The following is a 25,847-nucleotide window of genomic DNA, read 5'->3' as shown; positions in this document are numbered from 1 at the left end:
CGCCCCGCACTAGTTGAAAGGTGATAAGAAGTGAGGACCGCCGCCGATCTTCCCCTCTGGGACCGGTCTTCGGTTCACAGCTAAAAGACCGTCGGACCGCGGTCCAGACCGGTCTTCAGCGCGGCACTAGTTTATAAGCTAACGCTAAGAGAGCTCTCTCTCTCTCTCTATACTCCTCCCGCTCTCCATGACAACAATGCATTTCATCGCGTATCAGCCAAAAAATTGTGTGTCACGAAATAGGCGCGGATCACTGAATTTAGTGCTGGGTCGAGTTTGAAACGATCAAATCGAGCGGGTTTTCGATCGAGTCCTCTAAAATCGAGTCGGTTTCGAGCGGGTTTCGAGTCAGTGACGTCATCGAGCAGTTATTCGTTTGAAAAAAAAAATACGAGCATCTCGTTTGCCACAGGAAACTTCACATACCCCTCCCTCTCTTATGTCTGTGGCTGGCTTGACTGCAGCTGGTTATGATGGGGGCTACCAGATGGCCAAGTTCAAAATTGGTTACTAAGAAACGCTTTTCTATTATTATTCATTTTTAAAAAAAATCTTTTATTTTTTAAAAAATGAAAAGATAAGTTTATCCAACTGTAGTCGATTGTTTTGTTAATCAAAACCAATGAGTTTTTCAAGGGAGTCAGAATGCTTGTGGTCTTTGGCTATTTGGGGTCAATTTGACTACTTGGGCAAGAAGAAATCTGGCTGTCTGGCAGCCTTGATTATGATCGTCGTCGCATCACACACACACACACACACACACACACACACACACACCATCAGTTGTTGATGGTGAAGGGTTGAGACCCCCCCCCCCTCCCACACCACCATCATCCCGCTGTCACCTTAACATTTCATATTTATGTCGCGCCAAAAGTTGTCGGCCGCCCCCACCTCCCATAATTTGTCACTGGTCGTCATCGCCTCTTGTGTGTGCGGGAAAAGGTCGTGCCTTTCATTTCATTATTTGAAAAATAAATGAACAAGAATGGTGTGTTTTTATTAGGTAGGTAGATAATAATAATATTTAGCAGGTTCCACACCCAGACACCCACGGATTGCCCGGACACGATGATAACGATGCCGACGACAATGGATGACGATGATGATGATGATGATTATCGTGTTTCTGTTTTAAAAAAATGAAATACTTTAGCAGGTTCCACCCCCACCCCCCACACGGATAGACCGGACCCGAAGATGATGATTGTGTATTGCTGGCTGTTACGGCTGTGATGAGGATGATGATAATGATGATGATGACGATGGCGCAGATGGTGATTATTTGTTCGGTCGCTCAGTGGTACGGTGTCTCTTGTCACAAAATCAAGCCTTGTCAATGGCCGAATGAGTGACAGTGATTGTTGAAAATTGTGATCCAGACGTTAAGTCCGTGTGTAAGGCACTTGACTCAGGTGTGAATGTATTCTTATCTTATAAGCAATGACGGGTATTGTAAAGAGCTTTAATACAAAAAGACTCCAAACAGCGATCGGTACCTACTGTACGAAATGGATGTATGGTCGATATGGTGTGCCGGAGGAATAAATTAAATTAAATATTGTGAAATTCATTGAGTATGGTAAATCCTTGGAAATGCGCTTTGAACTAATACACCTAGACAACTCCGATTCCAATATAAACGACTGATTAATGTTCCCATATATAAACTATAGTTAGCTGAAAATCTTTCTTTGTCGGGACTCCAAAAGTATGGAACGAATTAGACAAAGAAATCAAAGGGGTCTTTTAGGAGCACTGATTGATTTTAGATTGATTATTACATTGGAATGTGTTGATATTTATTTTATTCCTTATTATTAGGGTGGTGGTGGTGGTGGTGGTGGTGGTGATGATGATGATCCCGCTGATATGATGGTGATGATAAATAAATTAAACATAATTCCCTTTATTCATCCCATAGGGGAGATTCGTCTTTCGGGTCTATTCTAAGGGAAGACTGGAATAACCCAAGCGACAGCCGCAGCGCCGCAAATTTAGTTAGGGCAAGGTGACTTGCTCAAGACCACTCAGCGGCGGGTGATCGAACTCGGTACCTTTCGGGTGCCAACCAAAGACCGTACCGCTGCCCCTGATGATGATGATGATGATGATGATGATGATGATGATGATGATGATGATGATGATGATGATGGGAACTAACAAAGAATACACAGGCATCTAAAATTGAAACATTCCATATTCAAAGCTAATGTTTTACTTTTAAAAATTGAGCTTTACAATATCCACTAAATGTGATCAAAGCGCTTTGTAAAGGGGTCCCTGGTCAACAGCAACATTTAATATGTAGGACGGGACATGCCGCCTGTTAGGCGATATTACAATTTTTCAGACAAAGACAACGCTGTTAACGGCCAGGTACTCATTTTACACCTGAGTACGGTGAGAGAATGTGAGTAAAGAGCCTTGTCCAAAGACTCAACTATGCATCGAGCGCGAGGCTCGAACCCAGGACTTTCCGATCCGAACGCGGGTGTCATACCACTAGACCATTATAATGCACTAGACCCATGGCCGACTAGAGTACTATAGGTACGTCATGACTAGACCACATAGCCGCACTACTGTAGGAGTGTTCATTGATAGATGGATGCGTGTGTGTCATAGAAATAGCCTTAGTGTGTGTGTGTGTGTGTGTGTGTGTGTGTGTGTGTGTGTGATAGTCAAACTTGAGTAGGTTTAATGAAGACTTGTCACACACGCGTGATACACCTATACGAATTTCCCTGCCACCCAGACACACTAACATCTGACAAGGAGTGAGGGCTGTGGAAGAACCACAGACTACCGTGTGCAAACGTTGGCGATTGGTATCGGATGGCAAACTGTGATCGTTTGAATTTGAAATGATTCGAAACACTCGTTACCCCTCCGCTCGCTCGGATCCTGATCGTCTCAAGCTCGTCTCACGTGTCAAGATCGTCTCAAGCTCGTCTCAAGCTCACAACCCGCCTGATCGTTTTAGTGACTCGATCGTTTTACTGACTCGCTCTTCCGGCATTGAGATCGGACACTGACTCGTTGACGCTGACTCGATCGTCGATCGGGTAAAAGCGATCAAATAACCCAACACTACTGAATGTGTGTTTCGTCTGCTAGAGATCGGCTGCTCTTTTTCTTTACTATCGGCTCAGGCTTTATGTGCAAAATCGTACAGATTAGTTTGATTCTCTAGATCAGGTTACGATAACTTTGTAAGATTATAAAATAGATTAGACTTATAATAATAATGATGTGTGTGTGTGTGTGTGTGTGAGAGAGAGAGAGAGAGAGAGAGAGAGAGAGAGAAGGGGGGTGGGGGGGGGGGGGGGGGGAGGGAATAAACTTTGACAAAAAATAAATCTAACTCAACATTACAGTGAAAATCATGATTTATTTTAAACAAACTTAATAGAAACAAACGACCTTTGTATTTTCAACAAAGCCATAATCTCTCTCTCTCTCTTCTCTCTTTTCTCTCTCTCTCTCTCTCTCTCTCTCTCTCTCTCTCTCTCTCTCTCTCTCTCTCTCTCTCTCTCGCTCTTCTCTCTCTCTCACTCTCTCTCTCTTTCTTCTCTCTCTCTGTGTGTGTGTGTGTGTGTGTGTGTGTAAGTGTGTGTTTAGTTCAAAATAATATGTACAATGAAAAAATAGCATGCATGACTAAGATGACGTCAAGTTGCGTTGCATAGATTAATGACCACAAGTACAATTAAACATAATGAAGGAGAGAAATACAAAATACATGTACACAAAAAGACTCTCTCTCTCTCTCCCTCTCTCTCTCTCTCTCTCTCTCTCTCTCTCTCTCTCTCTCTCTCTCTCGTGTAAGTTTTGTAGAATCTAATCTAAAACACATTTTATAAACTGAAACATGGCTCAGTAAAATCACAAAGGGGGACAATGCTGCACCAACACCGATGATTGACAGTGACAGACCAGAATTGATAACCTCGGTATAGATAGAATGCACTTGGCCAAGGAGTTCACAACATTGCCATCCGGAAGTATAACGGACCAACACACAAACTCTGTGTAACCATGAACTTTTATAGTCTTGTTAATACAGTTTAGTGAGAACTACTCACAAACGCGGATGGCAAAAACAATAACAAAGGCCTGAGTGACGTCATCTGCATACTATCTATACATCCATTGTCTCCTGAGACAGACGGAAGCCAACAACAACAGGCATACCGGTAAGAAAACAAATCAGCGACATATCAAATCTACACATTGCTAAATGTGGCAGCATTCCTATTTCTATGGGTGGGCTGTTTTTCTGACAGTGTCTGATTCATTAACTGACATTAGTGAACAAATTAGCTACATAAAAAAGTAAATCACACTTTCCATTTTTGCAACCAAGGCCCATGTGGGGTGGAATGCTTACCACAATCCGTCTAATGATCCTATTTCTCAGACCAGTAATGTGCAGTGTGGGAGTAATGGCGTCTCTGAATTCCTTTTCCATAATTTCTATGATACAGAGAAGTTCTGAACTTGGTGCACAGAGACCGCCATGCTTACAACCCTGAAGGTTCTTTGCATGCAGGAATACTTGACTCTCTTTGCCAGGGTCCTTGTCACCTTTCAATAAATCTTGACAGTCTGTACACACATGGGGCATTAATTTGACTGCAACATACCCAGATATGCAAGTTGTTACATTCTGTTCAATTGGTGTAAGGGATGGCATAGTGGCAACATCAGCTGTCTAATTTCCTGTGGCACATCTTGTTGAAGGCGTGTCTTGACTGCCACTGAAACAGGAGCATCAAAATGTTCTTCACATTAAACATTTCGTCTGTGCAGTGCATCAGCTGACTTGTCATCCAATCCAGCACGCCTGCAGTTGATGACCCAACGTCTGGACCTGTAAAAAATAACTAAAGCAGTTCAATATTGGATCTAGATCTATTATTAGTAATTAATTGAGAGCTAGGTCAGATTAAGAGTTAATTTCATACATAAAGCACATACTAATTGGCTGAGAGAGACTAGATTTATGCTTCTCTTTAGATAAACTTCTAAAAAACTAAGCTCACTTCATTGAGATTACTACTGTACTAGAATCTAGACATAGGCATCACAAGTCTAGTCAATATACATCCTATCTAGTCATCCCTCTAAAGCCCTTTGAGCATATTTATTGGATATTGCGCTATATAAAAGCTCAATTATTTTAAGCATAAATCCACTGGCACAACATATATGCTATAATTCAGTGCCGTGTAGCTACACTGTCGCCCCCTACCCTTTACTGTGTTTTAAATCAACCACATCTGCTATTATGGAAAAGGAGAAGAAGATGAAGAAGAAGAAGATAATGGCCAGCCTCACCCCCAACAGAGCCACCTTTAAGGGTCACAGTCACGGTGCAGTAGATTAGAACTGGATCAGAAATCTAATGTTCATTTTCTCTAGTAACACAATCTAGACGTGTTAATATAGAAATATAGTTATTTGTTAAGGTTAATAGATTAAAGTTTAATTTTCTCACCTTTCAGGATCCTTTGGGAAACGGAAGAAACCTAAATCTGGTCTCTTGTGTCGAGAATTTGAACAATTGATACCGGAACACCACTGGCATTTGTTATGTGTTGTCGGTGTCGGCGCCATCTTAGCTCATTGTTGTACGCGCTTATTTCCACGATCAGCTGTTGACCCAGATACGGGCTTTTTGGCTAGAGAGAGCTCTCGAAGCGTTAGCTATACAATCTCTCTGGTTATACTTCCGGATGGCAATGTTATGAGGTTCTTAGCCAAGCGCATACTATCTATATAGTCTGGTTAATACAGTTTAGTGAGAATTACTCATCAACGCGGATGGCAAAAAACAACAGCAAAGACCCGAGTGACTTTAACTTCGATCTATATTTAGATAGTATGCGCTTGGCTAAGAAGCTCATAACATTGCCATCCGGAATTATAACGGACCAACACACAAAACTATGTGTAACTTTAAACGTATATAGTCAGGTTAATACAGTTTAGTGAGAATTACTCATAAACGAGGATGGCAAAAAAAAACAACAACAAAGACCCGAGTGACGTCAACTTCGATCTATATATACACAAAACAGATTTTAACATGGGTCTAAGGGCTAACCCACACCGGAGACTTACTCCGACGACCCGACACTGCCGTCCTCTGCCGTCTTCCGGATAAAGACGTCGGGCACGGACACAATACTAAAAATAGAGATGAAAGGGGTAGGTCTAGCGGCTCTTCCCTTTATTCTTAGTATTTTCTCCGTGCCCGACGTTTAGAAACGTGAATAAGACGCGCGGCTAAGTAACTATCTACCTCAAGAAGAAAAAAATCGAGATGCCAACAGCGGGGCTTGGGGTTACCTATAGCTCAGATGGTAGCGCACTCACTTCGCACTGGTAACGCACTCACTTTACAAGAATAGAGACCAAGAACGACCCCGGATGAAGTGGAGGTTTTTTCATACAACCCCACTTCTCCGTGTCTGCAAAGCAGTGGTCGGGTAGATCTGACGGACGGAAAGTACTTTGCGATAGACTAGCATCCTATCCAAATGATAGCAAATAATAGCTATTGTCCGGTTCACGCTATAGAAACGGATTAAACTCGTACTCCGCCTAATGGCTTTGAAGAACTACTTTTAATTGTGCGGCTATGTGGTCTAGCGGTATGACACTCGATTTCGGATCGGAAGGTCCTGGGTTCGAGCCTCGCTCGGTGCATATTTGAGTCGTTGGAAAAGGCACTTTACTCGCATTCTCTCACCATACTCAGGTGTAAAATGAGTACCTGACCGTTAACAGCGTTGTCTTTTTCGGAGAAAAAAATTGTAATATCGCCTAACAGGCGTCGTGTCTCGTTCTACACGTTACGTGTTGCTGTTGGTCAGGGACCCTTTGTAAAACGCTTTGAGCACGTTTAGTGGATATTGCGCTATATAAAAGCTCAAGTTAATTAACAGCTGGGTTCGAATCCGACTCGTCGGGTATAATAAGTGCAAAGACTAATCCACTCGTCCATCTTACAATCTGTGAAGCAAATAAATGTCCGTTAGTTCGAAATTAAGAATTAACCCTTTATGGTAATAAGGTTAAAAAGGACATTCAAAACTAAGTTCAACTTAAAATGCATACAAAAATCTCTTTCAAGCCACCGATCATAAGAAATAAGAAGCGACTGTGTTAGTCTTTTCTTTGATGTTCTCAAGCAAATAAGTGCACATCATTATAATGATGATATGTCAAGTGTCGTGTTGCCTGTGTTAGAATTACAACCTTGTTGTAATGAGGATGTCTGGTGTTAGAATTACAACCGGGTTGTAATGAGGATGTCTGGTGTTAGAATTACAACCTTGTTGTAATGAGGATGTCTGGTGTTAGAATTACAACCGGGTTGTAATGAGGATGTCTGGTGTTAGAATTACAACCGGGTTGTAATGAGGATGTCTGGTGTTAGAATTACAACCTTGTTGTAATGAGGATGTCTGGTGTTAGAATTACAACCGGGTTGTAATGAGGATGTCTGGTGTTAGAATTACAACCTTGTTGTAATGAGGATGTCTGGTGTTAGAATTACAACCGGGTTGTAATGAGGATGTCTGGTGTTAGAATTACAACCTTGTTGTAATGAGGATGTCTGGTGTTAGAATTACAACCGGGTTGTAATGAGGATGTCTGCATGCAGCACAATGACGAAACAGTGTTGTTTATTATTTTGGCCAGAAAATAAATTACTTATGGTATGAGGTAAAAAATTTCCTGGCCAATATGTCATTATTATTATTATTATTATTATTATTATTATTATTATTATTATTATTATTATTATTATTATTATTATTATTATTATTATTATTATTATTATTATTATTATTATTATTATTATTATCATCATCATCATCATCATCATCATCATCATCATCATCATCATCATCATCATCATCATCATCATCATCATCATCATCATCATCATCATCATATATTATTATTATTATTATTATTATTATTATTATTATTATTATTATTATTATTATTATTATTATTATTATTATTATCATCATCATCATCATTATTATTATTATTATTATTATTATTATTATTATTATTATTATTATTATTATTATTATTATTATTATTATTATTATTATTATTATTATTATTATTATTATTATTATCATCATCATCATCATCATCATTATTATTATTATCATTATTATTATCATTATTATTATTATTATTATTATTATTACTATTCTTCTTCTTCTTCTTCTTATTATTATTATTATTATTTATTATTATTATTATTATTATTATTATTATTATTATTATTATTATTATTATTATTATTATTATTATTATTATTATTATTATTATTATTATCATTATCATTATAATTACACATTGGGCACATTTTTTGTAACACTACAGCTACGAAATCATCAGACCAATCGTCACCAATTTTACACGGTGTTTACAATTGACACGATGGTGTGTTGCGTGTATTGTGAGATTGATTAGACATCGTGATGATTTTATAGAAACATCAAAATTGTTTCGTCAAATCCTATTGAAAGCATACGCTAATATATAGCCTGACACAAGAACCGTAGCCATCGTTATGTTATAGCCTGATACTGAAATCCAAAAGGACCGGCAGTTTGACGTCATTATTTGGTTTTTGCACCGCCTAGTGAGTTGTCGTTAGTAGTGCTCATGGAAACAATTTATTTCATTGGTTGAACTATTGAATACAACTCACGATTTGTTTTCGTTTGTAGCAAAAGACTGGCGTATTGGCGTCATTTTTTGGTCAGTGCCAGGCATAACTTTACGATGGCCACGGTATGACAATGAGGTGGGAGTACTTGCATTGAATCGATACCAACCAGTTAGTGGTTCCACTCATTATTTTGAATACAATCAATTTCTTGAAATGTATATGAACCAATTTCCGTTCTTAACATTGGGAAAGAATTCTACGATTAGTGATCGAAATATTTAAGATATTAATGCAGAAAATATCTCTCCGTTCCCAAATAAAAACCTCCATGGAGTTCTCTTACGAAGTCAAATAATGTATTTCTATTAAGATAATAGAAATTGAGTTGAAATTCCATTCAAGATTTGAATCATGAATTTTGAGTTGATCGACTTATCATCACGTTCCTTGAACGGGCATTGTTTTTTGAGTGGACAGCAGCTATGCATGTATATATATTTATATATATATATATATATATATATATATATATATATATATATATATATATATATATATATAATATTACAATATACTACAATAGATGCGATATTACATTTTTTCGGACAGAGACAACGCTGTTAACGGCCGGGTACTCATTTTAAACCTGGGTACGGTGTGAGAATGCCTTTTCCAAGTACTCAACTTTGCGTTTGAGCAAGGCTCGAACCCAGGACCTTCCGATCCGAAAGCGAGAGTCATACCACAAGACCTCATAGCCGCACTCTATAACATTCTATAGTAATGAGATATTACAGTCGGTCGACTGTGCTGTCAATAACTTAGATATAATCGGAGTTGTCCAAATAGCAGGAAGCGGTGCAACGAGTCTTTACTGTTCAATAATATTATACGAACTCTATGACCTCTCTCCGCGCCGGTGTCTTTTTATAGACTTCAAAGAAATACGTGTATGATGGGTAAATTATTGACTTTAGAATATAGTCGTCTGAAGGATTTTTTTTATCTCATTGCAGTGTATTCTGCTGAGTTGGCTTGTCTTTTTTTGTTTTTTTGGGGGGCTTTTTTTTTTGTTTTATTCTTTGTTTTGTTTTTTTTTTGGTTTATTGTTTTTATATTATTTGATTTGATATGTTTTCTTTTTTGTTTGTTTGTTTTTTTGTTTTATTTGGTTCTTTATTCAAGGGGGGGGGTGTTTGCATACTCTTGGGGGGGGGGGGTTGTGTGGAGGGGGTGGGGTTTTTTTTTGTGGTGGGGGGGGGGGTTGTGGGGTTAGTTTATTGGGAGGGGGGGGGGTAGTCATAATAGTTTAACGTTCTATGTTTATTTTAGGATATTTTACTATAGAAACCATTAAATTAATTAATAATTTCCAATAAAAGAATGGAAAGAAAATAAACCCAATGTCATTATAAGAGACCAATTTGGCAACAATAGGATTCAATAGTCTGATGTCACGTCCGCCCAGCAACCAGCAGCCTGGTTCTAAACAAAGAAAATCTATACTTTTTATTATTCATGCTGGCTGGAACTTGTTCATATGTCATGTGATCAGAATGTCATTGTATAAAAGTCAAAACATGATCAGATTTATAATGTTTTTCTCCTCTATCTACACTTTTATGCTCGTAGGAGAAATATTTCATAAGGGCGTCTGCTGTGCATTGTTCCGATAGTTTAGAACCAGTTACTAAATTACTCTGCGTCATTACGATGGAAGTGACGTCATGACTGTTGAACCCTATTGTATTCCCCCTTATCATTATTATTCTTGAACACGGTAGCATGCGGCTATGTGGTCCAGTGGTATGACACTTGCTTTCGGATCGGAAGGTCCTGGGTAGTGCGGGGCGGTCCTTGGCAAGCTTAAGGACCACGGTCCTACGGTCCTTGGGAAATGAAGACCGCAAGGACCGGTCCTAGGACCGGTCCTATTCGACATTGAACATTCCTGAGAGACTGTTGGAAATTCGAACCGGTTTGACCTTTGAGACCGTGGGATCGTTCACTCTTGAACCGTTAAAGACCGCTACACGATGAAAACCGTGGTCTACAGGAGTAAAACACACGGAGTAGTCACACTCATTTCAAATTGTAACCTAATTAGAGAAGAGGGGTGATGCCTTCTTTATTTGCTCACCGTACTTCATTGTTACTTCGATAATTTAATAAAATTTGAAAGTTATCCCCATTAACGGAGATAATGGCATCGCCCAAGGCGTTGATCGAGTTGTTCGTGGCGTTGATACACACACGCAACTCCTACCCCCCTCCCCCCCCCCCCACACACACACATTAGAGGGCAGAGAGCATTGAAGAGTAAGAGAGAGACGTGAAGTTATAATAAGAGGGGGTGGATGAGGTAATAAGAGGGGTCGATGGTGACTTTTCGCCAGATCTAACAAACTCAGCTACCCATTCATTGCTGAGTAGACAGGGATTCAGAAAAAACTCGACTGCACCCGGGATCGATCTCTGGCCCTTTGCGTATAAAGAGAGTGTTCTATCAACTGAGCTATCGGGGTCCCCAAATATTCTATTGGACTTTTTTAAAATTCAGACGTTATAACTGGGTTTTTTGGAAGGAAGAAACTAATGAAACTCATATTATTTGATTAGTAAAAACACCAAACGAAATTTTAATATTATTGTATTATTTTAAATGACAACACTGCGATAGAAAGGAGTGGTGACAAGAGATGGACAAAAGAAAACAAAAAATCGGATTTGCTACTTGCTAGGTTCGACACACACACACACACACACACACAAACACACACATCTTTAGTAGTCACATACATTTCAAACAATAACCCATTAGAGAAGAAGGGTCATGCCTTCACCATAGATCATTGTCATTGCGATCATTATGGCGTAGTAAATTTTGAAATTTACCCGTATAATGGAATCGTCCAAGGCGAGCGCCTCCTGTTCCCCCCATCTCACACCCGAAAGGGCGGTTTGCGGAGTGGAGGGAGGTGGTCGTCTGCCTCTATGGTCGTCTGTGTCGTTTAGTGTATGGCAAAGGGGGGTGGGTGCGATTAATTAAGTGGGATGGGTGGTGATTGGTGGAAGATAGGCTACCGAGGCAACGAATCGCTGGGGAAGTAGTAGGCTATGGCGCGAGACCGTTGAAAGGTGATAAGAAGTGAGGACCGCCGCCGGTCTTCCCCTATGGGACCGGTCTCCGGTTCACAGCTAAAAGACCGTGGGACCGCCGGTCCAGACCGGTCTTCAGCGCGGCACTAGTCCTGGGTTCAAGCCTTGTGCTCGGCGCATAGTTAAGTCCTTGGAAAAGGCTCTTTACTCGCATTCTCTCACCGTACTCAGGTGTAAAATGAGTACCTGGCCGTTAACAGCGTTGTCTTTGTCCGAACAATTTTAATATCGCCTAACAGGCGTCATGTCCCGTACTACATGTTAAATGTTGCTGTTGACCAGGGACCCCTTGTAAAGCGATTTGAGCACATTTAGTGGATATGGCGCTATATAAAAGCTCAATTTTTAAAATTTTTTTACCATAACCTTCACTTCTGGTGGACCCTCCTCTATCTGCTGTCTATCTATCTGTCTGTCTGTCTGTCGAGTCACGGACAGACATCCTGACCTGTGGTCAACCCATTAACACTGACCTCGGGTTACACGATGTATGTTATTATGATTATGATGCCCATAAACACAATGCAGGTCCATCCATGCATTATGAAATTCCTCCTGTTATGACAGGCTGCAACAGTTCGGGACAGAGCCTTAAGCCTTATTAATAGTATGGCACCTAGAGTGTGAATCTTTTACTTTAAGATGAATTGCTGTCATATTTTGGTATTATCTCAAAGCCAAGCGGATGCCAAATTATGGTGAAATTGAAAATGTCAGAAATAAAAAAGAATGACATTAATGTTTTGACCGTCTCTAGCTGAATCTCAACACTCAACATCGCCATCCGGAAGTACAACGGACGTACACACAAAACTGTGTGTAATCTTAAACGTTTATAGTCTGGTTTATACAGTTTAGTGAGAATTTTATTATTCATTAACGCGAATGGCAAATAACAATAACAAAGACCTGAGTGACGTCAACTTCGATCTATCGATTTGGGTCCCCATGTAAAGCGCTTTGAGGTCCCAGGTTTGAGAGTTATTTTTGTTTTGCTTTTGTTTCTGTTTTTGTTACCAAGATGGGAGTCAATTAAATCGATCGATATTTGAAGGACGAGTTTTAATCTCTCTTCGAATGACCAATTTTAATTTCAAAATATTAACACTTATTACTTATTTTTTGGGCAAACCTGAATTCGGTACAATCAAGAATAATAGCCTTCAACAGTCGTGACGTCACTTCCCTCGTAATGACGCATAGTAACTTAGCAACTGGTTCTAAACTATCGGAACAATGGCGGACGCCCATATGAAATACTACTCCAACGAGCATAAAAGTGTGTCCAGAGGAGAAAAACATTATAAATCTGATCATGTTTTGACTTTTACACATTCTGATCTCAAGACATATGAAAAGTTCTAGCCAGCATGAAGACCATTTGGATATCAGACGTATAAATAACTATCCGTTGTAGTTATCCATAGCAAAACTGATCCATATAAAACAAAATTTTATTTTTTTTATTAATCAGAGACAAGCGACTCAGGCCGCCATCACCTTGTGAAGTGATCTATTTATTGAGGTTCTGTAATGAGTAACATGCCAAACACTTATCATAGCAACACCTCTTTTAATGTCCAACCATTTGTCCCCTTGTTCCGGTTTGACATGCGTACTACCATCACTTCCTGTCAGTTTTCACCTCCATGTCAAAGAGACATACATAATAATAATATTATGTCGCCATGACGCGGTTGCTCTTACGGAATCAACAGGAAGTGACAAGAATGAGTAAGAAATCGGTGAACTTGGTTCTAAACAAAGAAAATCGATACTTTTTATTCTTCGTGCTGGCTAGATCTTTTTCACATGTCATGTGATCAGAATGTATAAAAGTCAAAACAAGATCAGATTTATAATATAATGTTTTTCTCCTCTGGGTACACTTTTATGCTCGTTAGAGAAGTATTCATTAGGGCGTCCGCTATTGTTCCGATAGTTTAGAACCAGTTACTAAGTTGCTGTTCGTCATTACGAGGGAAGTGGCGTCACGTCACGACTGTGAAGCCTATTAGTATTAACGATTGCATTAAGTGCTTGCTGTCTGATGCTATGGTAAGCGGTAAGGTATTGGACTCACAAATTATGGGGAAACTCATTTCAGGGTCTATCTGAGGGGAAAAAAAAACAGAGATGGATTTGGCGTAAGGCGCAATGCAGCGCCGCAATGTGAACAAAAGGGGCTAAATTTCTTGTTCAAGGGGAGAACGATAAATAAAAAAATAATTGAGCTTTTATATAGCGCAATATCCACTAAACGTGCTCTAAGCGCTTTACAAGGGATCCCTGGCTAACAGCAACATTTAACATTTAGGACGAATGGGACATGACGCCTGTTAGGCGATATTACATATTTTTTCGGACAGAGACAACGCTGTTAACGGTCATGTACTCGTTTTACATCTGAGCACGGTTAGAGAATGTGAGTAAATAGCCTTCTCCAAGAACTTAACTATGCGCCGAGCGAGGCTCGAACCCAGGACCGTCTGATAACATATGCCGAACTTGGATCCTACATATGTAAACACAATGCCTTGGTAGCTCGTAGGATAAATGAAGGGGAAAATTGCAATAAGAGAGCATTTTCGGTCGTGGTAAGGTTATGCGGCTATGTGGTCTTCTGGTATGACACTCGCTTTCGGATCGGAAGGTCCTGGGTTCGATCCTCGCTCAATGTATAGTTGAGTATTTGGAAAAAGGCTCTTTATTCAATTTCTCTTACCGTACTCAGGTGTAAAATGAGTACCTGGCCGTTAACAACGTTGTCTCTGTCGGAACAAAAATTGTATTATCGCCAACAGGCGTCATGTCTCGTTTTATATATGATACGTGTTGCTGTTGACCAGTGACCCTTGTAAAGCGCTTTAAGCACGTTTAGTGGATATTGCGCTATATAAAAGCTCAAGTTTAGATAAGGTTAGTGTATCTTATCTTATCTAATCTTATCAAAACAATAAAATTATTTACCTTGAAAACCATGACAATATCCGGTTCGTCTTCGTCACTATTGAACGGGTATGCGTGAAGACCGTGGTATTCCATGAAAGACGGAAGTAGTAACGTTACCATGGCAACCAGCCAATATGGCAATAATTTGTATTCCATTGCATGTACCAGGAACATTAAAATTTGAGTTTTCAACGCCGAAGACAAGAAGAGAGCACGCACATAGTTTTATAATAGAAAGAATGCGGTTGACTTCACGACGATGTGGTAGTTAATTGATGTTGTTTCTTGCCAGCCAGGGAGATAATAGTGACGGTTATGATTTATCATCACATTAGAACATCTTGTAAATTGTAAATGTGTGACGTAACACAATTGTTAGTGAGATGGTCACGGCTATTCGTTCTTGGTTTGCCACCCATGTTGTGTAACTATAATGTGACTAAATAATAAATAATAATAATAATAATAATAATAATAATAATAATAATAATATAATAATAATAATAATAATAATAAAATAATAATAATAATAATAATAATAATATAATAATAATAATAATAATAATAATAATAATAATAATAATAATAAATAATAATAATAAAATAATAATAATAATATAATAAATATAATAATAATAATGCAAACTTATATAGCGCTATAACTCGGAGACACCAGACTCTAAGCGCTTGAATTACAAATTACTTTGGCTGAAACATACTCATTCACACACACACGCATACACACACATACACACAAACAAACACACACACACATATATACACACAACACAACACAAACCAGACAGACCTATCTTGCTTCTCATACCATCTACTAAAGACGAAACAGATATAACAAAACTCATTATATTAACTCTCTCCTATTACTGATCATTTTCCGGGTTTTCCCCAAAACGTCATTATCACACAACATAATATAGAATTGTAAAACTCTAACTCAAAGGGAATAAGAACACGCTATATATTTTGTTTAGTACTTATCTATAACTATAACAACAATATTCTTCAAATTGTGTGATGTACATAAGAAATTTGAAGAAGAAAAATGTTGGTTGTATCGTAACGAATGTGACGATTGTCATATAGTTGGTAAGGAGAGAGTTTAATATCTAAAGATCCGACATCGACCATTCCCGTGGACATCCCAACAGTCTCAATAAGATAACACAGTCACTATTGTCAAGAAAAAAAGATTGAGCTTTATATAGCGCAATATCCACTAAATGTGCTCAAAGCGCTTTTCATGGGGTCCCTGGTCAACAGCAACATTTAACATGTAGGACGGGACATGACGCCTGTGAGGCGATATTACAATTTTTCGGACAAAGACAACGCTGTTAACGGCCAGGTACTCATTTTACACCTGAGTACGGTGAAAAAAGTGAGTAAAGAGCCTTTTCCAAGGACTCAAATATGCGCCGAGCGCGAGGCTCAACCCAGGACCTTCCGATCCGAAAGCGAGTGTCAATCCACTAGACCACATAGCCGCACAGAAGAACAGAAGAACAAACAAAACAGCTATCACACAGTTTTAGAATTGTCGGTTACACTATTTTGTATTCAGAAAAGTGAGTGGAGCAGGCATTTATGTTGATAACAACAAGAAATGAAGTGAGTACGAAAGTGCCAGAAGACGACAGAGAATAAAAAATTCGCGGCGGCGATGGGGGCTCGAACCCGCGACCTTACTAGTACGACAACTCCGCCTGGCCGGGGAGATCGTGACTCTACCGTATGAGCTATCCACGACCGGTCGTATTCAATTGGATTTTGAGCTTTTTAAAATAAAACTTTTGAGTTTTAATCGAGCTTAATTGAGCGTTTATATAGCGCAATATCCACTAAACGTACTCAAAGCGCTTTACAAATAATTTTAATGAGAAAAGGCAATTTTGCTTCTTTTTTTTTTTTACCTGGAAGCTAAAAAGTCAGCCGCCTCTGCGTGGAATTACCGATTGTACGGCTATGTGGTCTTATGGTAGGATCGGAAGGTCCTGGGTTCGAGCCTCGCTCGGCGCATAGTTGAGTCCTTGGAAAAGGCTCTTTACTCATATTCTCCCACCGTGTTCAGGTGTAAAATGAGTACCTGGCCGTTAACAGAGTTGTCTCTGTCCGAAAAAAATTGTAATATCGCCTAATAAGCGTCATACCTCGTCCTACATATTACCTGTTGCTGTTGGCCAATGACTCCTTGTAAAGTGCGTTGAGCTCCTTTAGTGGATATTACACTATATAAAAAAGCTCCAAAAAAAAAGCTCAAAAGCTCAACAATCAGGATGTCTGAGAATCCAGTTCCAGTCGAGGCAGACTGATTTTTTGGGGGTGAGTGGTTTTTTATTTTCTAATTTTATTATTTTAAAATCTCCTTTTCCGGCACTGTTTCATACATTTTCTACACACATTTTCACATTGATATCGTACACCAGCGTCTGCTCACTAATTTGTCACAATAAAGGAGAGAGAGAAAAAAAACAACGGAATTTTATGATGATGTCCTACAGAAGATTCGAATTCCAGGGTACCACAGAACAAAGATTTACACTTAAATATGCCATCAATGGGAGCGATCTTTATTCATGTTTTCCTCCAACCAGGTCATCAATCACATGATTTGTTCATGTTCAACAATTGGATATTTCTTAACATATGTAAACACGCGGCTTTGTTTACAAAAGTGATAAACATATCCATGTGTCAAGCTGAATAAAATGACCAATTGTGATGTTAGATATTTAAAAAGCTGTGAACACTTTGCACTATGTTGGAGACTTTGAGCACATTTTGCAATGTGACCAATGACCTCGAGCACGTGGAAAGATAATATAGATCATGCCCATTAAGCTCAAAGCTCGAAACTTTCCAGCAATAAAAATGTGTACCTAAACCGGACAAATTAGTAAATAGTAAAAGAATAGTAAAAATCCTCACATACGGTGAATATGAAATGAAATAAAACACATGTCTTGTAATTATTCCGTCACGCTTAAGTAAATTGAATGAAAATTTTTAACGATACGAAATGAAATCACAATAGGTTTGAATACTTTGCGATGGTTTGCAAAAAAATGGCTAAATAAATATTAGAATGAATATTGTGTACAAGTCTGTCTTGAGCGAAGGAGGTTTGGTTTTGGTGGCAAAATATTTTACATTATCAAAATTTATGATAGGTGTACTCTACTCATATGAAGCGGGTGGGTGGGGGTGCATGAGGGGGGGGGGGGGGTTAGGGAGGAAGGATGGTGGTGAGTGGGAGAGAAAGGTGGGGTTGGTGTGGGGGGGGGGGGGAATAGGAGGACAGCAGATGATTTAAATGGGTGGTCAGTGTAAAATAGAAGAGATCTGAAATTATAATGGACAGTGTGTTAATCTGGAAAATGTGAGTGTGTAGTTTGTGCGTGTTTACGTATTGTGTTTAAGTATGTGTGTGTGTGTGTGTGTGTGTGTGTGTTTATTTATGTTGGGGTGAGAATGAGGTGAAGGAAAAGTGTACAGTGTTTGTCTGTGTGTGTGTGTGTGTTGTGTGCGTGTGTGTGTTTGTCTTTATTTATGTTAGGGAGGGAGGGGGTGTGAAGAGTAAGTGAGAGGTTGAGGAGGTAAAAGTGACAAGGTACATAATTATAATGGTTGTCCTCTGTTTACCTTTCCAGTTATCTCCCCTGCCACCCTTCCGACGAGCAAGGCTGTAGTTAGGTAGCGAGTAGTGTTTGTGTTTACAGGAACTGCAGGTTATGGGAGAGGAATTGGATCGGCCGCTTTTAATGTTTTATAAGGAGTCTGTCTAGGAGGGCAGCTTGGGTCATCGAGGTGGATGATGATGATGATGATGATGATGATGATGATGATGATGATGATGATGGTGGTGGTGGTGATGTGGTGTGGTGTGTTGGATGGAAAGGTGGTGGTGGTGAGTGGTGGTGGTGGTGAGTGCTTGGTGGTTGTCGTGTGGTCGTTGTGGTGGTGTATGGTAGGTGGTAAGGTGTGTTTGTAAATGATTATGTGAAGGGTTGTCTGATTATGTTTTTGACAATTTATATTTCTTTGAGACGGTTTGTATAATCTTAATGTAGATGATGATGATGATGATGACGATGATGATGATGGTGGTGGTGGTGGTGGTGGTGGTATAATGATTGTGGTAGTGGTTGTGATTATTGTTTTTACAATTTATATTTCTATGACGACGGTTGTAAATCATGGTGGTAGAGATGATGATGATGATGATGATGATGATGATGATGATGATGATGATGATGATGATGATGATGATGATGATGATGTGAGTGGTGTGGTGAGTGGTGTGGGGGGGGGTGGTGGTGGTGGGGGGGAGGGAGGAGGGTGGATAATGATTGGATAGGGTTGTGATTATTGTTTACAATTTAATTCTAGACGACGGTTGTAAATCATAATAGGTGGAGATGATGAGGATGATGTATGATGAAGACGAGATGGGTGAGAGATGAGATGATGGGGTGGTGGTGGTGGGGTGGCGGTGGGTATGGTGATAGTGGTTGGATATTGTTTTACATTATTTTAGACAGTTGTAAATCATGATGAAAAGAAGAGGAGCAAATCAAAGCAATTACGATTGCTTTAAAAAGTGAAGTCTTTAATACAGTTACGGGATAAGTTGATATTGCGCTGCGGCTATCGCCTGGATAACATCAGTCTATTCCCTAGACAGACCCGAAAGCGAAAGAAAAAGTTCCCCTGAGAATGTCAATAGATGCCTCCGCAAAATCCTGAAGATAAAATGGATTGACTGGATTAAAATCAGAGAAGTGAGGATAAGAGCGGGCCAAGAAGCTGTTGAGCCAATAGCCTTCAACAGCCGTGACGTCACTTCCCTCGTAATGACGCATAGTAACTTAGCAACTGGTTCTAAACTATTGGAACAATGGCAGATGCCCTTATGAAATATTTCTCCAACAAGCATAAAGTGTGTCCAGAGGAGAAAAACATTATAAATCTGATCATGTTTTGACTTTTTTTTACATTCTGATCACATGACACGTGAAAACGGTCTCGCCAGCGTGGAGAATAAAAAAGTACCGATTTTCTTTGTTTAGAGAGAGAGAGAGAGAGAGAGAGAGAGAGAGAGAGAGAGAAGAGAGAGAGAGAGAGAAAGAAAGAGAGAGAGAGAAAGAAAGAGAGAAAAAAGAAAGAAAGAAAAATAAAAAAAAAAATTAAGAGAGAGAGAGAGAGAGGAGAGAGAGAGGAGAGAGAGAGAGAGAGAGAAGAAAGAGAGAAAAAAGAAAGAAAGAAAAATTTTTAAAAAATTAAAGAGAGAGAGAGAGAGAGAGAGAGAGAGAGAGAGAGAGAGAGAGAGAAAGAAAAAAAAAGAGAGAGAGGAAGACTGAGAGAGAGAGAGAGAGAGAGAGAGAGAGAGAGAGAGAGAGAGAGAGAGAGAAATATATCTTGCCTGGTATGACCAAAATAAAACAAAGTAAGACTAAAAGGTAGTTAAAAGTTAATAATGGATTCTTTCATCGGAGTCAGTAAATCTTGTAGCTGTGACATGGTGGCCATCTGACAGACGAGTCAAGGTTCGCTGAACTGTCCAATGTACCTAATGGTCATCATGAGAACTGGCTAAACCAGATTCTAACTTAAATCATTATTTCTGGCCAGAAAACTTTAACTTCAGTAAATATCAATTAATTAATATAATCCCGAACTGGCCAAACATTCTTAAACGTGATTTAAACAAAAAATAATTTTATTTTTCAGACTTTTTGACTGTTTAGAGTCCAATATAATCAACCGATATTTGAATATAAAGTTTAGTTTTCTGGCCAAAATTAAAATACAGTATTTAGCCAGAGTGTGTTAGATTTGAATGAATGTTGCCACCGATCAGCATTGCTGAGAAGAAGAAAGAGAAAAACAATGACACTTATTCATATTAACTTTGGTTTTAAATGGGACGAGGACGAAAAAAACGATTTGGCTTTAAATTTTAAAGTGTATCCGTTGAAAAAAAAAGATTACGTTTTTGTTTTGTTTGTTTGTTTGTTTTGTTTTGTTTTTTTGTCTTTGTGCAATATTTTTTTATCGTTGCTTCAGCGTTACCGCCGGAAATAGTAACGTTTTTACGAGAAAAAATATTGATGGTAAACGTTTAAGAAAAATACTCACCAGTTCTGCTCACTAGATGGATCGTACCAACCGACCTGAACACTTTTTGTAGGTCTGATTACCGAACGCCGTTACAGGCTCGTTTTAATTAACGTTGTTGTTAATGGACAATAATTTTGCGTTGGTATATTAGAACATTTCCATTTCAACAATCAGACCATAAAATGTGGGTTATCAGACCTGCAAATAAGTACACGTCGGTACCAACGTATAAAAATATCAGTAATCTTAAGCATTCGTATCTAATTCGATTCAATAATTCTGATGTCACGTCGCCCAGCATCAGCGGCCATCGTGGTTCTAAACAAAGAAAATCTGTACTTTATATTCTTCATGCTGGCTAGAACTTTTCATATGTCTTGTGATCAGAATGCCTGGCTAAAAACCATAACAACGAGCTGAGTGCCGTCCATTTCTTTCTATCTAGAGAGGCTGTGCGCTTGGCTAAGAAACTCACAACAATGCAATCCGGAAATATAGATAGAACGAAGTTGACGTCACTCAGGTCTTTATTATTGTTTTTTTTGCCATCCATGTTTATGAGTAATTCTCACTTAACTGTATTGACCAGACTATAAACCTTCAATGTTACACATAGTGTTGTGTGTTGATCCGTTTTATTGCCGGGTGGCAATGTTTTGAGTTTCTTAGCCAAGGGCACAGCATCTATAATGAACCACATAATACGCTTCAACAGTCGTAACGTCACTTCCCTCGTAATGACGCATGGTAACTTAGTCCTTGACTCTAAACTATCGGAACAATGGCGGACGCCCTTATGAAATATTTCTCCGACGAGCATAAAAGCGTATCCAGAGGAAAAAATAAACATTATAAATCTGATCATGTTTTGACTTTTACACATTCTGATCACAAGACATATGAAAATTTCTAGCCAGCATGAAGAATAAAAAGTACCGATTTTCTTTGTTTAGAACCACGATGGCCGCCGTTGCTGAGCGACGTGACATCAGACTATTGAATCCAATTGCTCATAAACGCGGTTGGCAAAAAACAATAACAGAAACCCGTATGACGTCAACTTCATTCTATCCATAAAAATATGAGGTTACCCATAGTTGTGAGTGTGTTGGTCGGCACATTGTTATGAGCATTGTACTTAAACGTGTAGCATTAATACGCTTCATGTTATCCGTGCAAGACATGAGCCATCGTGATATTATAGCCTGACACTGAAACCCAAAAAGACTGGCATTTTAACGTCATTATTTGGTTGTTGCACCGCCTAGTGAGTTGTCGTTAGTAGTGCTCATGGAAATAAATGGTCCTATAGATAGAATGCGCTTGGCCAAGGAGTTCACAACATTGCCATCCGGAAGCATAACGGACCAACACACAAACTCTGTGTAACCATGAACTTTTATAGTCTGGTTAATACAGTTTAGTGAGAACAACTCACAAACGCGGATGGCAAAAACAATAACAAAGGCCTGAGTGACGTCATCTGCATACTATCTATTGGTTGAACTATTGAATACAACTCACGATTTGTTTTATTTTATGCCAAAAGACTGGCATTTTGACGTCATTTTTTGGTCAGTGTCAGGCCATAACTTTACGAAGGCCACTGCAAGACACCATTTTCAGTTTTTATTTTTCTACACGCCCCAAGGAGCTCTTCACTGTGCATTGATAATTTATTCTTGAACATTGAAGTGTGTGTGTCACTGGAAGACATGCTTTGTGAGTCTTGATTCGTGAATTGGATTGGATAAGATTAAACTGAATTACCTATGTAAACATAATTTTTACTTCACCAAAGTGACAAAAGTTAAAATATTATTATGTTATGGCCTCAGTTCTGTCGTCAAAATGTCCCAGGTAAGTCGCATGTCCTGTACCATGTGTTGATGATTTGCGTTTAGCCAATATACTATAACTTCCACCAGCCGGTATAACGTTTATAATCTGATTGATACAATGGGCATGATCTATAGATAGTATGAAGTTGACGTCACTTGGGTCTTTGTTTGTGTTTTTGCCATCCACGTTTATGAGTAATTCTCACTAAACTGTATAAACCAGACTATAAAAGTTCATGGTTACACATAGGTTGTGTGTTGGTCCGTTATACTTCCGGATGGCAATGTTGTGAGCTTCTTAGCCAAACGCATACTATCGATATTAACTTTCCATGTGCTCGAGGTCATTGGTCACATTGCAAAATGTGATCAAAGTGACCCACATAGTGATAAGTGTTCACAGAGTTTGATCTAACATTACGATTGGTCATTATCTTTGGTCAATCACGTGATTGATGACTCGATTGGACGAAATCATAAATATAGATCGCTTCCATTTAGTGATAACAACTCACAAAGGGTGACAATGTGTCAGAAATAAATATATTTTTTTAGATTTTGATATTTAAAAACGGACTATTTTTTTCACAATCAAAGCCATTTTCAATGGAAGAAAAGCCTTTTAATTTGTTTTAAATATGTTGGTATAACCCGGTTTCAAGTGATCTCTATCTATCTATCTATCTATCTATCTATCTATCTATCTATCTATTTCTCTCTTCATATATATAGATAGTATGCAGATGACGTCACTCAGGCCTTTGTTATTGTTTTTGCCATCCGCGTTTGTGAGTTGTTCTCACTAAACTGTATTAACCAGACTATAAAAGTTCATGGTAACACAGAGTTTGTGTGTTGGTCCGTTATACTTCCGGATGGCAATGTTGTGAACTCCTTGGCCAAGCGCATTCTATCTATAGATAGTATGCGCTTCGCTAAGAAGCTCACAACATTACCATCCGGAAGTATAACGGACCAACACACAAAACTGTGTGTATCCATGAACGTTTATAGTCGGGTTAAAACAGTTCAGTGAACATTACACATAAACGCGGATGGCAAAAAACAATAACAAAGACCTGAGTGACGTCATCTTCGAATTATATATATATATATATATATAAAGACACATACACACACACACAAACACACACACACACACACACACTCACACAAATACCTCGGCAGATAAAATCACCAGCAATTAGACATCATCATCGCATCGAGAAAGTAAAAGCGAGCATTTGTTGTCAGGTGATCAATGTCAACATTTGACGTGTGTACATGCCGGGTCAAAGGTCGCATAACAGTTCGGTTGGAGGCTGTAAAGGGAGGGGGGGGGGGGGGGGGGAGGGGCGAGGTGTTGTAGGGAATTTGATGGAGACAAACACATACACAAAAAATGACAATGAATGTCTTTCATAAAGGTGATTGGTTTTTATCCATTTTGGATGATCCAAAGCTGATGGGATGTCCTTTTGTTTGTTTGTTTATTTGTTTGTCTGTTTGTTGTTTTCGTTATTCATCGTGTCGTTTTGAACATTTGAAGAGGTGACTTTCAATAGATGGTATGCGCTTGACTAAGAAGCTCACAAAATTGCCATCCGGAAGTATTACGGACCAACACAAAAAAAACTATGTGTAACCATGGTCGTTTATAGTCTGGTTAATACAGGTTAGTGAGAATTACTCATAAACGCGGATGGCAAAAAACAATAACAAAGGCCGGAGTGACGTCAACTTCGATCTATCTATAACTGCTTACCGTCTTTTTTATCAATCAGAGAATATTGTTTGTTTTATTTAGCCAGATATAATTTGAGACTTGTGCCAACATATTTTCTGTTTGTTTTACAAATTGAATTATTTAAAAAAGTCAAAACGTCCATTGTCATATTTCTGATTAACTGGATTTAAAAGTCACTTTTCTTAATCTGGTTTAACCGACGTACACATATTTGCAGGTCTGATAACCGATCGCATTTATGGGCCTGATTTAATAATATTGTTGTCATAGACAAGGTTTTGCGTTGGTTTGGGAGTATTTCCATTACACCATTGAGGCCATAGTAATTTGGATTATCAGACCTGCAAATAAGTATACATATTACATGACTCATCGCCTCTAAACGGTATTATGCTGCCATTATTGAGATGCTGTAAAAGGAATGCGTTTGTCACGGACTGTGTCCAAGGCAGTAAAAACTATTGATAGAACGAAGTTGACGTTACTCAGGTCTTTGTTGTTGTTTTTTTTTTGCCATCCATGTTTATGAGTAATTGTCACTAAACTGTATTAACCAGACTTCAGATAGTATGCGCTTGGCTATGAAATCATAACATTGTCATCCGGAAGTATAACGGACCAATACACAAAACGGTGTGTATCCATGAACGTTTATAGTCGGGTTAATACAGTTCAGTGAGCATTACTCATAAACGCGGATGGCAAAAAACAATAACAAAGACCTGAGTAACGTCATCTTTGAACTATCTATAGATGGTCTTCGCTTGACTTGTTGGTGAACTGTCCCATGCTTTAACATCTCGTGAAAACGAGTTCCAAGTACGAGGACTGCGATGTTGGCATTGTTTACATATTGAAATACGGAAACTAATGGCTATACGGTGTTAACTTAAGTTTGTGTGTGGGGGATATATTTATTGGTTGTTGTTGTAGATGCTGTTGTTGTTGATTTTATTGTTGTTGTTGTTGTTGTTGTTGTTGTTGTTGTTGTTGTTGTTGATGTTATCTTTTTTTTAATTGTATCTATGCAAAAAAACAAAAGAGAGAGAGAGAGAGAAACATAGAAAGATAACATTAGCTAATAATATTCCTTACAATCCAAATTTAGAATTCAATAATGAATGATTAGTTTAAAATTTAGCGTGATTTTGTTTTAAAAAATGTATTTTTGGACGGCTGAAAAAAAAGAGAAATTGAAAAAAAAATTGCTGTATTGGGGCCGTAATACAAAATTGTACGATACGTGACATCCGATACTGACAGTACAAGATAACATGGGACACAATCGTGTATATCT

General features: G+C 38.7%; 2 protein-coding genes and 1 long non-coding RNA gene across 7 annotated transcripts in view; 1 reads left to right on the top strand and 2 right to left on the bottom strand.

Annotated features, from left to right (window-relative positions):
• Window positions 1–25,847, bottom strand: part of LOC144981100 (uncharacterized) — a 74,573-nt gene that overhangs the window by 22,696 nt on the left and 26,030 nt on the right. Inside the window, exons 1-2 of one of the 4 annotated variants that reach the window (XM_078929225.1) lie at window positions 17,943–17,999; window positions 14,843–15,263 (exon numbers count right to left, since the gene is read on the bottom strand). The exons of 2 other annotated variants lie outside the window; for them this stretch is intronic. In XM_078929225.1, coding sequence (XP_078785351.1) covers window positions 14,843–14,998 — 156 coding nt within the window. In that variant the 5' untranslated portion in view covers window positions 14,999–15,263; window positions 17,943–17,999. Of the gene's footprint in view, window positions 1–14,842; window positions 15,264–17,886; window positions 18,000–25,847 lie in introns of those variants that run through there. One more of the 4 variants, XM_078929226.1, reaches the window with a different exon arrangement.
• LOC144981101 (uncharacterized) overlaps window positions 11,324–25,847 on the bottom strand; it is an 860,429-nt gene continuing 845,905 nt past the window's right edge. The window contains exon 6 of the transcript XR_013647006.1: window positions 11,324–11,964. The gene's annotated coding sequence lies outside the window, so the exon portion shown is untranslated. The remainder of the gene's footprint in view (window positions 11,965–25,847) is intronic.
• Window positions 22,703–25,847, top strand: part of LOC144981102 (uncharacterized) — a 61,835-nt gene continuing 58,690 nt past the window's right edge. Inside the window, exon 1 of one of the 2 annotated variants that reach the window (XR_013647008.1) lies at window positions 22,703–22,822. This is a non-coding gene — a long non-coding RNA (uncharacterized LOC144981102). The remainder of the gene's footprint in view (window positions 22,823–25,847) is intronic. The other variant, XR_013647009.1, reaches the window with a different exon arrangement.

This window comes from Berghia stephanieae, chromosome 10, assembly GCF_034508935.2.
Source record: "Berghia stephanieae isolate SIO BIC M18660-M18661 chromosome 10, UCSD_Bste_1.3, whole genome shotgun sequence".
NCBI classification, from domain to species: Eukaryota; Metazoa; Mollusca; class Gastropoda; order Nudibranchia; family Aeolidiidae; genus Berghia; species Berghia stephanieae.
Note: the sequence above shows the minus strand (reverse complement) of the source record. Positions and strands in the feature narration are given on the sequence as shown.